This window comes from Lissotriton helveticus, chromosome 1_2 (assembly GCF_964261635.1).
Source record: "Lissotriton helveticus chromosome 1_2, aLisHel1.1, whole genome shotgun sequence".
In the NCBI taxonomy this organism is placed as follows: Eukaryota; Metazoa; Chordata; class Amphibia; order Caudata; family Salamandridae; genus Lissotriton; species Lissotriton helveticus.
The window spans coordinates 84994407-85011290 of NC_136058.1; the positions used below are offsets into that span (position 1 = coordinate 84994407).

The window sequence follows — 16884 nt, forward strand, 5'->3', positions numbered from 1 at the left end:
TCTGATACACATCCTGAAGTGTAGAACGAGATTCACTGGCAATATCATTGACTTGTTCTCCTCTTGCCTACTCAATAGACACCATCTCTTTCACATTGGCACCTCTAGGTCCTAGATGATCCTCATCATATGCAGCATCTCTCAGGGTTCCATCAACCTGTCGTGGGAGGCCTCATTAAGGACCCAAAGTAATATCCTGTGTAACAGCCACACCCAGATAGAACTTCATTGGCTTCCCTTGCCAACCAGCACCTCTTCAAAACGGTCTTGATCATCTACAGAACGATCACTGCTGTCACCACTGAATATCTAGCTGGCAAGCTTACACCCTCCGATGGCTCCTGGCACACCCACAGCCAGGACATCTTATGAGTAGAGATTAAGAAGTGAGGGAAAGAAAAAACGAGGCAATACTCCCTCTCCATGTACGCACCCAATATAGGACAACACCCCTGCAGCCCAGTATCCACCAATGTACACCCTCCTCTCCCCCAAAAATAGCTCTGCTCCAATTTAGGAAGGAGTTGAAGACATACCTCTTTATAAAACTCAATATCACAACAAAGTAACAGTCCACCTCAATTTTCTATTTTCCCTCCAATTACTCATTGACTACATCTTTGCCCTTGACACTGTACAGCACTACATTTCCTTTTGGCTAAGTGTGTGCTATACAAACAGAAATTCATATTTACAACAGTCTAATCCAATGATAAAAGGGAATATGCTGCATAATTACCATAGAATGAATAGCCATGCCTTAAATAATCAATTGCAAAAATGTATCTACAAAAGGCACCTCATCCATTTACAGGCACTATTATAATCAGCCGCCCATTATCCACATTAAATAGGTTAGATAAAACTGATGTACTCAAAATGTACTACAAGTGAAAACAAATTGTACAGCTCCATGTCACTTACAAACTAATAGAGACAATAATTTTCTTAACTTATGGAAGAGAGAAGCTCAAATTTATAACATACTTTGAAAAGATATACTTTTCGTGGCTGCAGGAATCAGTGACCTGCAGGGAGAAATTCGATGTTGATTTTCTTGAATGCACCCTGTTCAAATTCTGTATTTTTTTAATTGCCTAGTAAAACAATATATTCCTTTAGATTTCATATAAGTGGGGAGCAGTAAAATTATATTGATGTATTTGTTTCAATGAGTATTGTGCCACACTAGAAACTACACAAAAAACTGCCTACCCTCCATATAAAATAATCTTTTCAACAAGTGTATTTCTTCTAGTGGGGGGTCCACACCCAAGAATCCTACTGCTTAACAAACATCTCTTATCAGGCTTCTTTCCTAAGCTCCTTTTTTGCAGAGATCTATTATCACAAAGACCAGACTAATCCTCTATGGAGGACATAGTCAAACTCCAAGGGTGGAGACACAGTTACATTACTGACAACATGTTTGGTTATAATTTTTAGGTCGAGCATTCGAGACTTCTTGTATACACTTTAGTATATACTTATATGTGTATGTACGTTGTGGGCTCTGGATATCAGCCCTAGGACTTGTCTGCTTCCACTTAAGGACTTTTTTTTCTCTTCAACTGCCTCTATTTAACTGTCTTTATTGAAAACGACAAGTAGAGGTCTGTAAAATACCAGAATTGCTTTCTGCTTGTTTAAACTGCCTCTACTTAACTGTCTTGATAAAAAATGACCAGTAGAGGTCAGAAAAATACCAGAATTGCTTTCTGCTGAGGGACTTTCTTTTTAAAATGTTCTGGCAACTGCCTCAATTTAACCCCTTGCCTGCGCTGAACATCCCGCTTTAGAACGTTCTATTGCGCGGGTGGGGCCGCGACGTTCAACAGACGTGCGCAGCACTAACGAGGTAGTGCACGCGACGTCCGCTGAACGTCGGCAGCAGCGATGGGGTTAACTTTCTTGATAGAAAACAGCAGAGGTCAGCAAAATACCAGAATCACTTCAGCACTCTAGATTCCAGTCCATAGAAATTGTCTTCCACGAGCACCCATAGACAATATTTTTTTCAAATCTTGTATTTTCAGTGATATGACCACCAAAGGCCCTGATTTTATATTAAAACAGAGCTTTGGACTAAACCATTTCCCGCTTAAAGGCAATATTTCTCTCCATGTGTTCCCATACCTGCCATGTTACGCAGTTTGGTGCTTCCTTTCCCTCTATGTTAAAGAACAATAGATGTTTCAGCAGCCAGACTAATGTGTTGCATAGCTAAATACACATAGGGTCACAAAGGCGAGACCGACTGCATTGCAAATTCTTGTTAATCCTTCTCTTCTGATTTCGCACCATAACCGGCGATCAGTTAAACGGTCATACATTGCCTCCATGCCATCATGTTCTCTGAAAACTGAACAAACTGTAATGTGGGCAGGAGAGCCAAGGTGGCATTATGTTAACGGGAATGACCTGTATACCTGCATTTCCCATCCCTTTCACCATCTCAGTATGGCCCAGTGTGATGTACTAGGAGGCAATAAAGGGCCTGAGCACGAAATTTAATTTCATCACCAATAGTATGTTGTGCATCTATATGTGCCAACACAGCAATGAGGAAGAGTGGGGCCTAGGTGAACCCTCACAGCTCCAAATCAGCTGCTTGCCTCGCCCATCATCCAAGTTCCCACCGCTCTATGCCTCAGCTGCAAGGCCATGGTCCATACAGGCCTGCTCTACCTCTGGCACCAAGCCTCATCGCCATCTTACCTGCAGTGCACTTCCAGTCAAGCAAGAGGCAATAGGTGGAGTAGGAGTATGGCTCCCGCAGCTCCATGAGGACCCACCTGGCACCAGGCATACATGCACCACACCCCTGCCTCCAGGAGCCCGTGCTAGCCTCTGCAATGTCCTCCAGCTTACAGGGGCTGCATTCAGACTCCCGACAGTCAATCATGACGCAGTGAGTGTGCCAGATGATATACCAGATACCGCCCTTAACACATGGCCCCTAGTGTACTGGCGCCAGCCAACAGTTTAGACTTTGCCTCTGCTGTTTGGGCCAATCATTAGCCCACACACACTGTGGGGACTATTACCTCATTATTGTACGGAGTTGAAACCGGTGTGCCTGATCTCCAGCGCAATTGATTGACAGCCTACCCACTGGTCACCACCACTATGACGTCAATCCCACCTATCAAGTCTCTCTCTCTCTTGCAGGGCACTCGAGCTGCCTGCTAGAAGACATGATTAGAGCAACTTGAAGAATATATTTTACGGTAATAAACACTGAGGCAGGGAGAAGACGCCTGCTCCTCCTCTATCCAGAAGGGGAAGAGGTGCACAAGCTGTCCAAGAATGTCATAGAAGCGGATCCCACAGTACTCTTACAGCATGCTGAAGGAAGTGCTCACATCCTATTTCGAACTCCTTGAAAATCCGGTTCAGATGCTCACTCCAAGACACTTACTAATATGTGGAACAGGCAGTATCTCAAGAACAGGATGGCCTAGATGAGGTTTTCAGGTCTGCCAGACCTGAAAGGAACACAAACAAATGTAAAGAGTGACCTACCAGCGGATGTCGCATCTGAGCCCGAACTAGAGAATAAAGAGCAAGATTGTCCCAGTCTGCTGAGCAAATGAGGTGACTTTAAATGGTACAATATACAGGACAATCCCACACCGTTGCAGTGATATAACAAGACTTAGTATTACCATGACAAATTTTCTAAATTTCCCCAAAACTGTTTCCCTGTTTTTGTTTTGATTTGTTTTTATGTTTTGTCTCCGTCATATCCAAGTCAAGCAAGAGTCAGTGAGGTCCCATTCATGTAACAGTGTGGTATTTGTTTTTCAGAGTTGGGGAGGAACGCAGTGTTTTGGGCAGGAGGAGGCCACCTGGTCTTATGTGAAAAGGGATAGCCCCCATTTAACTGAGGGTTTCACTATGGCCCAGCATGCTGTAATAGGAGGCAATAAAAGGCCTGAACACGTCCGATAGAAAGGGAATTTCACCACCAGTAGCGTGCATCTGTAGGTGCCTATACTACACAAACCATACAAGACCAACTGATCCTGAATAATTTAAGAAACATATGTAAAACTATAAATAAAGGATATCGCCAGGTTCCTCGTCTGGTCTGATACTGTATCCTTCGTCATCTACTTCTGGCGAGTTCTGCAAAAAAACAAAGCAAAGGAAATTGTTAGTACTACATGACTTCTTGGGAATCCTACCTACTATACACAATCCACTTTAAGTTTGGCTTTCGTTCTGTTTCATTACGGACTTAACTTGATTGATCCTGTGGGAAAACGAGCCGGTATTTTAAGATTAAGTACACACTTTTAAGTAATACAAGTACATTTGAAACTTAAGTACTCCTGGATTTGATCCTCTTAGTTGGACCAATGTAATGATAGAACTTTAGTCAGTCTTTCAGCTCAGTCACACTTACATGAAATGGTCAGTTGTTATGTAGAAAAAGATGTGTTGTGGTGTACTTTTGTTATGGGATTAGAGTTCTGCATTCCTTCTCCATGGTTGCCAACGTGGACCCTGGCAGTTGAGTTTGGGAACCACTGGTGAAAGACCTGCAGGACGTGGGCTCCTTACTTTGGAATAAAAAAAGATTTATTTCATAATCCCTGAAGTTTTCTCTTAGTTTTATTCAGAAGAGACCACTTCATTTTAGAGACGATCAGAAGGAGCCCACTATCAACATTTAAATATAGCTAGAAAGCTAAACCTCCTCTGAAGAAGATGCGGAACAGATGACGAAGCATACCATATTGCTTACCTGAATGCTTCACGAGGCATCGCCTATTTTTCCCTGAAGTCCTCAATGTATTCTTTTCCGCGTTGCCGTGCATTTGCACACGCTTGCGACCTGAATTTGGCACCCGCACACGCTCGTTCCCCTCTACGTGAGCCTCCACATGAGCACATCGGTGAAAGTTGTCACCACAGAAACCCACTCAGGATGAAACTGTGGCGGACTATGTTTCTGCAGTTCGTCATTCTAAAGCGAATTGTAATTCTGGATGCACTTTAGTAATAAGCATTTAGAGACCAGTTGGTATTTGGTTGAAATTCTAAGAAAAGTCAGGAACGGCATTTAAGTTGTAGAGACCCAACTCTTACAGAAGTCATTGATCTAGCAAAGTCAACTGAAAGATCCATCATTTCAAGCAAAAGAATGGGTACCGAACTGGTTTATCATAATGTTAATTCACTTCTTGATACTGACACTGTGATTGCCTTGTCACTTAAGAAATATTAAGCCCCCTCCGAAGAAAGGTTCAGGTTTTACTTTTAGATGTGCCTCAAGATCCTATACGAGTAATTATCCAGCCTGTCTGGCATTAGGTAAACAATGCAATAAGTGCCATAAAATTGGCCATTCGAATTTGTTCAAGGGTAATGTACGAATTCATAGAGTAGAAGCAGAAACTTAAGAAGATCAAATGACTCCTGACTTGTCAAACCTTATCCTCACTAACTCGAGCAGACAGAACGGCTCTGAGGGATTTTTCTGTTCTAGAAGAGATCTGTAGCTCTCAAATGTACCAACAAAGGGTTTACGAAGATAGCCAGTTAGTTGGTAAACTTGTGGCTAATTCGACAAGAAAAAACAATAAGCATCTATAATATCTAAAGTGCTTGACCCTCAGACCTGTCAAGAAGTAGTCAATAGCAACGAGATTCCATAGATCTTTTTGTAATATTTCCACAAGCTCTATTCTACAGAATATTCGGTGGGGGAGGAGCTGTTCCAGGATTATTTTACAAATGTAAGTGTTCCCAAACTTTCAGATAACCGGATCAGTCAACTAGGATCTGATGTGGAATCCGCCAAGATTTTGGCATCTAGTAAAGCAAAGCGTGTGGGCAGGATGGCTTCCCCATTGAATTGAAATTTTTTTTTAAATGAATTAACCGTACCTCTGAAAAAACTATTTAATTATATTAAAAAGGTTGGTTTGGTTCCCGCACATTTTAAAGAGGAGATAATCGTGTCCTTTGTTGAAAAAGATAAAAATCCTATGGATGTTAATTTATATAGGCATTCAGTCTCTTGAACTCTGATTATAAGATTTTAATGAAAGTATGGGCGGAGCATTTTTTATTCACCGCCCAAGAGACAATTCATGGAGACCAAATGGGCTTTATAGCAGGTAGATCTATGCCGGCCAATACTAAGTCTTTAATACAAGCCTTGGGCTATTTTAATATCAATCTTATTCCAACATGTATTATAATGGTCGATGCTGAGAAAGCATTTGACTTGGTTAATTGGAGAACTCTGTTTTTTGCCCTCGGTCAATTTGGTTTTCCTTCTCAGGTTATTAACATGCTACGTAACATCTATCAGGGGGCTTCAGCCCAGGTAGCAATAAATTCGAAATTAGCAGGAATAATAAGAATAAACCGGAGGATAAGACAAGCCTGTCCGCTTTCGCCATTGCTTTTTACTTTTTTTTATAGAGCCATTGGTAATTAAAATACGAACTAATGCTGCTATTCAATCCCCTATCTCTGGCATGGCAAAGCTGAAACTTTTTGCAGACGATATTATTTTATATTTGATGCCAGACAAAGATAATCTGGAAATGGTATTAAGGGAATTTAGGAATTTCTAGCTAATTGGTGGCTATAAAATAAACTCTAACAAAACAGAAGTTACAGATTTAATCTTTTTCCATCTTGCTTGAGGGCACAAGCCGCAAAATTAGATCCAATTAGATATCTTGGGATATTCGTGTCTAGCCAATACCAACAGCTATAGAAATATTTAAGAACAAAAGAAAAAATTAAGAGACTTTTGGAACAATGGTTTTTACTCCCTTTATGGTTGGTGGGTAGAATTTCAATAATTAAAATGTCCATACTTCTGTTGCTTATATTTCTTTTTTTTAATGTCCCAATAAAAATAAATTCGTCTTTTTTTAAAGAAATGGAAACTTTGCTTAGAGAATTTGTCTGGGGAAAGAAAGTATCAAGGGTTAAGTGGACTGTGGTGCAATTACCTACTGCACAGGGGGGTTTAGCGCTGCCTCATTTAAGAACCTATTACGAGGCCGCATTTTTAGACCTAGCGGCTGGCTTGATGGGATCTAAATGCACTAGAGATAGCTCCTTTATTGATAAAATGACACAAAAAAATCGCTTCTCGAATTTGAGTGTTTTTAAAAACCTCCAAACTTCCCAAAAAAACTAGATACAAGACCTTAAAGAATTATTCTTTCAGACTTAAGTCCTTTTTTTTTTTTTAAAAAAGACGGGCTCCTCGGGTCTGCAATATTTGAGATTGGGAGAATGTACTAGTCTCGGCCTCCAGTTTCGAGTTAGTCATATAAATAATAGGGAAGGTTGTGGGCTACGGGAGTGAAGCCATTTTATTATTCAAAACAGGGTGATCTCCTGGCAAGAGGTAATGTCAAGGGCTGAGAGCCTTAGGAAACCTGCCTTTTTTGAATATTTACAAGTTGTTCGTTTTAAAAAAAACACTAATAGCATTTTTGATGCTCCAAAAAAACATGTGGTAGCTCTCTACGGGGTCAAAGTCAGTGGTGTAGGGAATTGGTACTGGTTGTTACATCAACAGGGTCAAGTATCCTTGATAGAGAGCCATCTGGCTAAAATAGTCAGTGCGACACAATGTATTTTTTCCCTTAATGATTGGGAAGCCTTATGCCACCTAGGAACCAAATCCCTGCACACAGCTAATTTTAAAAAGGATGGCCTTCTTATCACGATGCCTCTCCTATTTAACTCCGGAAGCTTTGGAAAGTTCCAGTAATGTGGTGTACCACGGCTGTCTGGCCCATGTTAGAGAAACAAGGATGAGCGTCAGTGAGTGTTTCTGTAGCTTGCGCACCACTAGTGGAATGAGTGGGAGAGGCGGAAAAGCGTACGCAAATCTGCCTGACCAATTCATCCATATTGCATTGCCTTTGGACAATGGGTGTGGATACCTGGCGGCAAAGGTTGGGCATTTGGCATTTTCGTGGGTTGCTAAGAGATCTATCTCTGGGTGCCCCCACAGTTGGAAGAATGGTTGAAGAACTTGCTGATGCAGTTCCCATTCATGAGTCTGTTGTGTTTGACGACTCAACAGGTCTGCTATGCAGTTTTGGACACTTGGAACGTGTTGGGCTAGGAGAAAGATGTTTTGAGGAATGGCCCATCTCCATATGCTCTGTGCTAGGTGGGAGAGAGTTTGTCCCTCCTTGTTTTTGTATGTAGTATACTGCAGTCATATTATCAGTGCGAACTAGGACAGCTTTGGTTGGAATGTTTCTGGAATGCTTTTAATGCCAGAAATATGGCTAGCTATTCCAGCTGATTGATGTGGAGCAACCTTTGTTGGGGTGTCCGCGTGCCTTGTATGGTATGATGCAACAGATGAGCTTCCCAGCCGGAGAGCGATGCGTCTGCTGTTAACACTATCTGTGGAACTGGCTCGATGAATGGTTGCCCTTTGGAAAGGTTTTTGGTGTTCCACCACTGCAGAGAGCAAGGAGTGTGACCGTCCAACACCAGGTCTGTTACTTGACCTTGAGCCTGGGTCCACTGACGTGCTAGACATTCTTGTAGGGGACCCATTTTGAGTCTTGCATGAGGGACTATGAAAATGCAAGATGCCATCATTCCTGTAAGTTGCATGAACACTCTAGCTGGGAGAGAGTGTTGTGGTTGAAAGTTTGTGAGAAGGCTTTGTATGCTTGATATCCTGGCTGGATTTGGATATCCAAGTGCCTTTAAGGTATTTAATGTTGCCCCTGGGTATTGCTGTATGTGGGACTGTTGCAGGTGAGACTTTGGATGGTTTATGGTAAACCCCAAGTTGTGAAGTAGTTGGATTGTAGCGTCAGTGTGTTGTACACACTGGTTGTACGAGTTGACTTTTATGAGCCAGTCGTCTAGGTAGGGGTACACATGAACGTGTTGCCTTCTTTGATGAGCTGCAACTACTGCTAGACACTTGGTGAAAACTCTGGGTGCTGTGGTGACTCCGAATGGGAGTACCTTGAACTGGTAATGCGGACCGTCCACTAAAACCTGAGATACTTTCTGTGAGAGGTGTGAATGGGGATATGAAAGTAGGAGTCCTTGAGATCTAGAGGAGCAAGGAAATCGCCTTGTGCCAGTAGAGGAAGGACCTGTTGAAGCGTGACCACGTGAAAGTGGTCCAATTGTATGCATAGGTTTAGGGTTCCGAGGTCTAGGATGGGTCTTAGAGAGCCGTTCTTTTTTGGAATGAGGAAGTACAGGGAGTATAGCCCGGTGTTTTGTTGATGCAGTGGTACTGGTTCTATTGCATGTTTTTGTAGAAGGGAGATGACCTCTTGTTTGAGCAGGGATAAATGATCCACTGACATTTGACACTGCCTGCGTGGTATGTTTGGGCGGGGGGGGAGGTGGGGGGCGGCCGAGTTCGAGACAGGAGCCTGATTGAACGATTTGTCTCATCCACCTGTGAGGTGATGTTGTTCCAGACAGGAAGGAACTGTTGTATTCTGCCCCCGACAGGATTGGAATGTTGCGGGGGGGGGGGGGGTGGAGGAAAGTCATTGGGTAGGGGTGGAGGCAGACCTGGTGTTATTGATTTTGCCTCTTCACTTATTGTTATTGCCTCTGTAACCACCTCTTTGGTAAAGGTAGACTGGGTGAGAGCTTTGTAAGAAGTGGTAGGGTTATCAGAGGAGTATCCTCTGGATGTGCCTCTGTAAAATGAGCGACAAAATGAACGTCTGGGAGCTTGCGATTGCAAGGCTCCCATAGATTTTGCTGTGTCTGTATCTTTCTTTATTTTCTCTAATGAAGAATCCACATTAGGGACAAATAAATACTCTTGATTAAAAGACGGATTTAAAATAGAATTTTAGACTTCTGGTTTGAATCTTGAGATGCTTAGCCACTCATGCCTACGCAACAGTACACTTGTATTTACTGCTCTAGAGGGCGATATCAGCTACATCCAGAGCTCAACAAATGGAGGTGTTAGTAATTAGTTTACCCTTCTGTATGAGGTCATTGGCCCTGTCTTTTTATTTATCTGGTAGGTGTTGTAATAGGGTTTCTAGTTCGTCATGATGTGCCCTATCGTACCTGGCCAAAAAAGTTTGAGTATTGGAGATCCGCCAAATATTAGCTGCTTGTGATGCTGTTCTTTTGCCCGAGGCGTCTAGGAGCTTGGATTCCTTATCAGGGGGTGGAGCATCACCTGATGTTTGGGAGTTTGCTCTTTTTCTGGCATTAGACACTACAAGTAAGTCTAATAGGATAGGGCCTTTAATATAGGCAGGGTCTCCAGGTGCAGCTTTATACTTTTTGTCGATCCTGGGGGTTAATAACTCTAGCCCGCACAGGATCTTTGAATACTTCTGGTGCATGCTTAATTACCCCTTTTAGCATTGGTAAAATGGAAGTGGACCTTTGTGAGGTGTCAAAAGTGTCCATAAGGAAATCCTCTTCTACAGGGTCTGTGTGTAAGGTAACACCATGGTACTGAGCAGTCCTGTGAAGTAACTGGTTAAAGCCTGTTGTGTCCTCTGGAGGGGAAAGCCTAGTAGGGTGTATATCCTGTGGAATATTAAGAACGTCCCAGGGGTCAGGGGACGATGGTGGACTATGACCCCTATTGGTTCTTCATATGGTCTGTCTCCTTCATCAGAAGAGTCGGCATCATTCCCTGGTGGAGATGGTGTAGGAGAATGTGGTGGTGGAGGAGGGGGAGAAGGTGGGGGAGAAGGTGGAGGAGAAGGTGAAGGAGGTGGTGGAGGAGGAGGTGGAGAAGGGACCCTGAGAGGAGATGTAGCATTGTCCTTTTTAGGTGGTGGGGCTAGTGCAGGGTCATTCAAAGGCCACTTTGATCTGAGGGTGAGTTTCCCAGTTTTGGGGTCTTTGACCAGTCTTTTGTTTAGGATCATGGGTAAAAAGTTCCTGAGGCGTAGGCAATTCTTTAGGCACCAACTTCTTAGGGTCGCTAGACTCATGAGGCACTGGTTCCGGAACATTTTTGTGATGTTTTACCGGCTCTGTGGTTTGTTTTGGAGCTGGTTGTTATTTTTGGAACCAAGAGTTTTTTTCGGCTCCGGATGACGTGGATCCGAAGTCTTGGGGATTGGCTGTTTACTTGGCTCCAGGTGTTTATTCGGAGTCGAGTGTTTGGTGCCTGCAGCTTTTGGTACCGAATGTTTGGATGGTTCGGTGCCGGTGGATTTCGGTGAAGAATGCTTGGATGTGGAAGCAGCGATCGGCAAGGAGGCTGAAGGTGGTTTCTTTTTCGGTGTAGACAGCAGGCTGGTTGGAGCCCAAGCTGCCTGAAGGCTTAATCAGCTTCTTTGCCGAGCCCAAGGGCGGGGCATGGGTAGCAGTCTGTGTGCACCTGGGCCCAAAGGTGAAGGTGTGACCGAAGTCTTTTTTGGTGTTTTACGGAGGGGGTCGGGGTCGACTATCTTACTTACGACCGGCTGCGCCGGAGTTATTTCTTCAATGTCAAATTCCTCTGCTTAGGATTCGCTGCCGGGGATTTGTTCGACGCTCTCCTCTTCCGGTACGTCGACGCCCTCCTGAAAGATGTCATCGGGGATTGGAGTCAAGGATCGAGCCATTTTCCTTCGAGCTCGACGACCTCGAATAGTCTTCTTGGAGAGGAAAGAGGCACAAGCTTCACAGTCTCTAGCCTCGTGCTCCGGTGAAAGGCAGAGGTTGCACACCTTATGCAGATCGGTGTGGGGAAACTTCGACCCACATTGAGGACACTTCTTGAAAGGAGTCCTTTCCATGAGCCAGATACCGATGCCCAAGTAGGCACGAAGGCTGGAATCGAGGACTTATTTGTTGAGATGCGGGTCCAGTGGGATCGCGATCTAAACAATGCCGCTGAAAGGGTGAAGGATTGCGCATCGAACTCAAATCGGTAACTGTTCCGAACTGGAGCACCACAAGTACATCCGAACCAGATGGCGTAAAAAAACAATCTGAAGATGGAGCCGATGCCCATGCGCACTATGGTCCACAGGAGGAGTCCCCTATCTCGTGACTTCCAAAGACTTTTCCAGGACAATAACAAAGTGCAAACATCCGAGCCCAACACCAGGTGTGTAATCTGCAGCTCATATGCCTCGAACATTAAGGTTATCATGGGAAACATGCAGTGAAGCAGAAAGTTCCACCTCAACTGAAACACGTCCCCAAAGGCTCCGTCAACAGATACAGGTCGGGTGCAGAACTGCCGACACTGAGAATTTTCTGAGAAGGTGAACAAGTCCACCTGAGGAGTGCCTCACATGTCCAGAAGTACTTCCCGAAAAAGGCACCACTTGTGATTGGCCACATAACACCACTCAGTCTATCGGCTCTGACATTCAGAGACCCCCCACCAGGTGACTGCTGTTAACCAGATCCCTTGATGGTGTGCCCAAGACCACAGCTTCAACGCCTCCTGAAAAAAGGAGTTGAGACCCTACTCCATTTTGCTTGTTTACATAGCACACAACCTTTGCATTGTTCATCAAAATCTGAAAGGATCGGCTGTGACAGGGGGGAAATGCCTCTAGCACCAGCTGAATTACCGGCTGCTCAAGGAGGTTGATATGAAGCACCTGTTCTTCTGGAGACTAGAGGTCCCAGACTGTCCAGGTCTTCCAGATGGCTCCTTAGATGAGAGTCGAGGCCTCCATCACAACCATGGGCATGGCTAGAGGGGGACCGAAGGACATCCGTCAAAGAGGATTCTGCTCCATTACCTACCCGACCAGATCTGCTGCATTTCAGGAGACCACAATGGTGTCCATCAGATCTCCCCCATGCCCGAATCACTGCCTGAGGAGGTACCACTGAACAGCTCATGTGGTAACAAGTGCATGACCATAATAATACATAAAGCCAGTATACCTAAGCAGATGCTAGATCATCAGGGCTGGAACATGCATCCCTTCCTGAAAGGTTGGACTCATTGTCTGGATGTCTCAGATCCTCTGAAGAGGAGGAAAGAGTACAAGACGGTAGAGTCCAGTACTGTCCTCTATTAACAGGAGAAGTTATGAGGGCTAAAGAAAATCAAGAAAAGGGTGAGACAAAAGTACGTGAACACCTCCATTCAGCTAACCGCAAATAAATCTAAGGGGAGTGTGTGACGAAAACAAACTACTGCAAAAATTCAAGAGGAGAGGGTTGCCTCAAGGAGACCTAATCCAACTTTTTATTTTATTTACAGGCAGGGCCCTGGGGAAGTACGTCCCCCCTCCCCATTTCATAAAGGACTGGCCCTGGGGGATGGGGTCTCCGGGGCCGAATTAGGCCCAGGGATGGGGGGCTACGCAGCCCCCTTCCCTAAAAAAAAAAAGATATCATTTTTTTTAAAAGCCCAGCAACTCGCCAAGGCCCTGCCTCATTTCTCCACCACTCTGCAAACCCACCTCCTGGTGTGCTGCTGGTAGGGGGATGAAGCTCCCCTGGCTCCAGAGGGTCCTTGGGGGGGCTAAATAACCCTCCTGTAACCCTCCAGTACGTGCTACATAGGGGGATTGCTGAGAGGTCTTTGGAGTACACCCCTTTCCTCCACCATACTGAAAACGTGCCTCCTGGCACACTCCTGAATGGGAAATGAATTCCATTTTACTCCTGAGGGTCCTAGGACTAAAGTTCTCTAAGAACCGCAACCTTTCTGGATACTTGAAAGCACGCGTCCGTGATCCCCCTTCTAAAAAAAGCTGGATCAGACATTTTTAACCCTGAAAACTATCGCCCCATCTCCCAGCTCCCCTACCTTTCCAAGGTTTTGGAGAAGCTGGTCAATGGACAGCTGACCAGATATCTGGAAACAAATCTTCTCTTAGATCCTTCTCAGACGGGCTTCAGAGTTAATAACAGTACGGAGGCTACGCTGCTGGCAGTGTCGGACAGTATCAGATCATCCACCGACCAAGGTGGGGCGGTGGCACTGATACTGCTTGACCTGTCAACAGCGTTCAATACGGTCTCCCATAACTGTCTGTTGGACATCCTTCATAGCAAGGGAGTCCAATCCACTGCACTAAGCTGGCTGCACTCTTTTTTGAGCAACCGGACCCAGGCAGTACACATGGGACAATTCCATTCTAAATCCAGCCCCATCAGTTGCGGAGTCCCCCAGGGAGCTTCATTAAGCCCCACCCTTTTCAATGTCTATATGTCATCTCTTGCTGATATTGGAAGGAAGTGGGGCATTGGCATCTGCTCCTACGCGGATGACACGCAACTGATGGTGGCCTTGGACGAAAAAACGGATATTATTAAATCCAAATTGCACAACTGTCTCTCGGAAATGGCCCAGTGGATGCACTCGCACTGCCTGAAGCTGAACGCCGGAAAATCCGAGATCCTTCTGTACGGCGGCGCCAAACGTGTGTGGGATGCCACGTGGTGGCCACCCTCGTTAGGTATGGCCCCCATCCTGAATCAACACGCAAGGAACCTGGGTGTCATTATGGATGCCGCGCTGTCCATGAAGGATCATGTGCGAGTCCTTTGCGGTAAAGGTTTTGCCATCCTGAAACTTCTCGCCAGATTATTCCCCTGGATCCCCTTGGATTGCAGACGTTGCGTCACACAGGCCTTGCTGGTAAGTCGCCTGGACTACGGTAATGCGTTATTTGTGGGTATGAACGAGCATCTGTTCACACATCTACAAGTACTGCAGAATTCGGCGGCTAAACTCATCTGCAATAAAGGCAAGCTTGAATCTGCCTTGGATTGCCTGAAGAAACTGCACTGGCTGCCGATGCGCCAGAGGGCGGTCTTCAAGCTGCTTGGCCACGCCCATAGGGCCCTCCATAAGACAGGTCCTATCATCCTCTAGGGGAAGATCGAATTCTACGTCCCTACAAGGAACTTACGTTCACTCCAGTCTGCCCTCGCTAGAACTAAACGCATATATAGAGTAAGGGCTGGTGGTCGCTCGCTCTCCCACCTGGCAGCAAAAAAATGAAATGAGCTTCCCCCTGACCTAAGGTTTACCACTAATTACCTCCTCTTTCGAAAACAACTAAAGACTTACCTTTTTCCTAAATTCTAATGCTCGCATTAATATCAGTCCGTAGGAGTTTCAGTTTTGGTATAAGCGCCTTGATATCCCCCGGGATGAGTGTTGCGCTCTATAAATACCGAAAATAAATAAATAAATAAATACGTCCCTAAATTGGGTAGTAGTCTGGCTTCATCAATATAGCAACATCCCATGATAGCTGAATTTGCCCCCTCTTTCCTGCCAAGATCTTTCACAAATTCTGCTAAGAGGGAAATGAATTCTCCTCCATTTCCCAAATAATGAGACCCCTGTTGATTTCCAGATACCTTGTCCTCATGCACTGGAAGTGTTGTGCCCAAAGCATACTAATTACTGTGGCCTGTGTAAGATATTAAACTTTGGGCACATCTAGCAATAGTTGTACCTTTATTAAGCCTCCAGTTTTGCTCTTTTGGGCAAAGCATTGGATTTTGTATATTTGTAACTGGATGCATCAATCCCTAAGTTTTCTCCTTTATTGCCCATTTCCAGCACATGACTCCCAGCAACAGCATTTGTTTTTTCTTCAATAGATCCAGTCACTTCATTAAGCACATGCACACCTTCAGTACTGTGCCATATTTCTGTGATAATTGGGTTTTAGAGGTCCCTAATGCACAGCTGTGTTGTTGATCTCCGAGATTTAGTACTCAAATTTACTATCTTGGGTCCGTGGTTCTTAGACAGGTCTTGAAGGGCATTCAACTTCCACTTTGTCCAGCACCTACTTTGGGATTTTGTGTCAGGTGCTGGCACACGGAATTGCAAAGTTGTTGATACAGATCCAGCTGTAGATCCTGCAAGGTGCTGCCCCCTACACTCTCACCAGTCCAAAGGTGGAGGAGAGCTGTTATTGGTTTGCCTTGCTTTATAGCACCTGACATTTTTTCGATTCTCATTTGACATTATGCGTCCGGGTGGGAGACATCGTTTACCACGCATCCATTTCAACGTGGTACTATTATTACTGTTTCCAACATCTTCCCTACTGTATGTAGACTGGAGTTGGAATAGTAATTCACACTATTCCTAAATCCGGCGCCCCTCCTTGCGTTGTGAAAACCACGATCTAACAGATTGCGTTGAAATGCCCCTCATTGTAAAGTCATACATTCCCGGGTGGGAGATATTGTTTACCACGCATCCATTTCAACGTGGTACTATTACATTGTGGTTTTCACTACACAAGTCGTTACACCGACTTGCACTGGAGGGCGCTGTTGACTAAGGAATAGTGTAAATTACTGTTTCCAACACCTGTATGTAGACTGGAGTTGGAATAGTAATTCACACTACTCCTAAATCCAGCTTCCCTCCAGCGCAAGTCGATGTAACAACTTGAGTTGTGAAAACCGTGATCCAACAGACCGCGTTGAAATGCCCATTGTTGCAAAGTCATACATCCAGGTCAGCAGCAGCACAAGTTGTAATTGGCATATCACAAAGGTACCGGCATTTTGTCTAGGGAGGAAAACTACAAAAGCTGTAACTGAATTAGGCCTGTGTACAGAGGGGTATACAAGAGAACAAAATATCCAGAAATGACTGTTGCGGTAGAGAAAACGTAAATCTGTTGGCACCACAGTAGTATAAAGTGCTGGGATATGAGGAAAATTAATGAAGGCATCTGTACCTCACTCGGCAGCCATCTTTTTTAGCCTCATTATACTATTGGTATACAACTTAACTTTAAGTGCCGTGGGATTTGCAGCTGTGTAATGGCTGGCAATGGTTTCCACTGCTATGTACAAGAGGCTATTTGAACGGCATGCATGTGAAACACATTGATTGACCTAGAGTAGGCACCCAGCTTTCAGCAAGGCGAAATTAGACATGTGCAACAGTCCATACAGAGTGGGCAAAAAGATGCAAGC

The 16884-nt window shown here is 44.6% G+C and overlaps 1 protein-coding gene across 1 annotated transcript in view; it reads right to left on the reverse strand.

Annotated features, from left to right (window-relative positions):
• Positions 1-16884, reverse strand: part of SGIP1 (SH3GL interacting endocytic adaptor 1) — a 1317316-nt gene that overhangs the window by 1005150 nt on the left and 295282 nt on the right. Inside the window, exon 5 of the mRNA XM_078668946.1 lies at positions 4074-4131. Within this exon, the coding sequence (XP_078525072.1) occupies positions 4074-4131 (58 nt within the window). The remainder of the gene's footprint in view (positions 1-4073; positions 4132-16884) is intronic.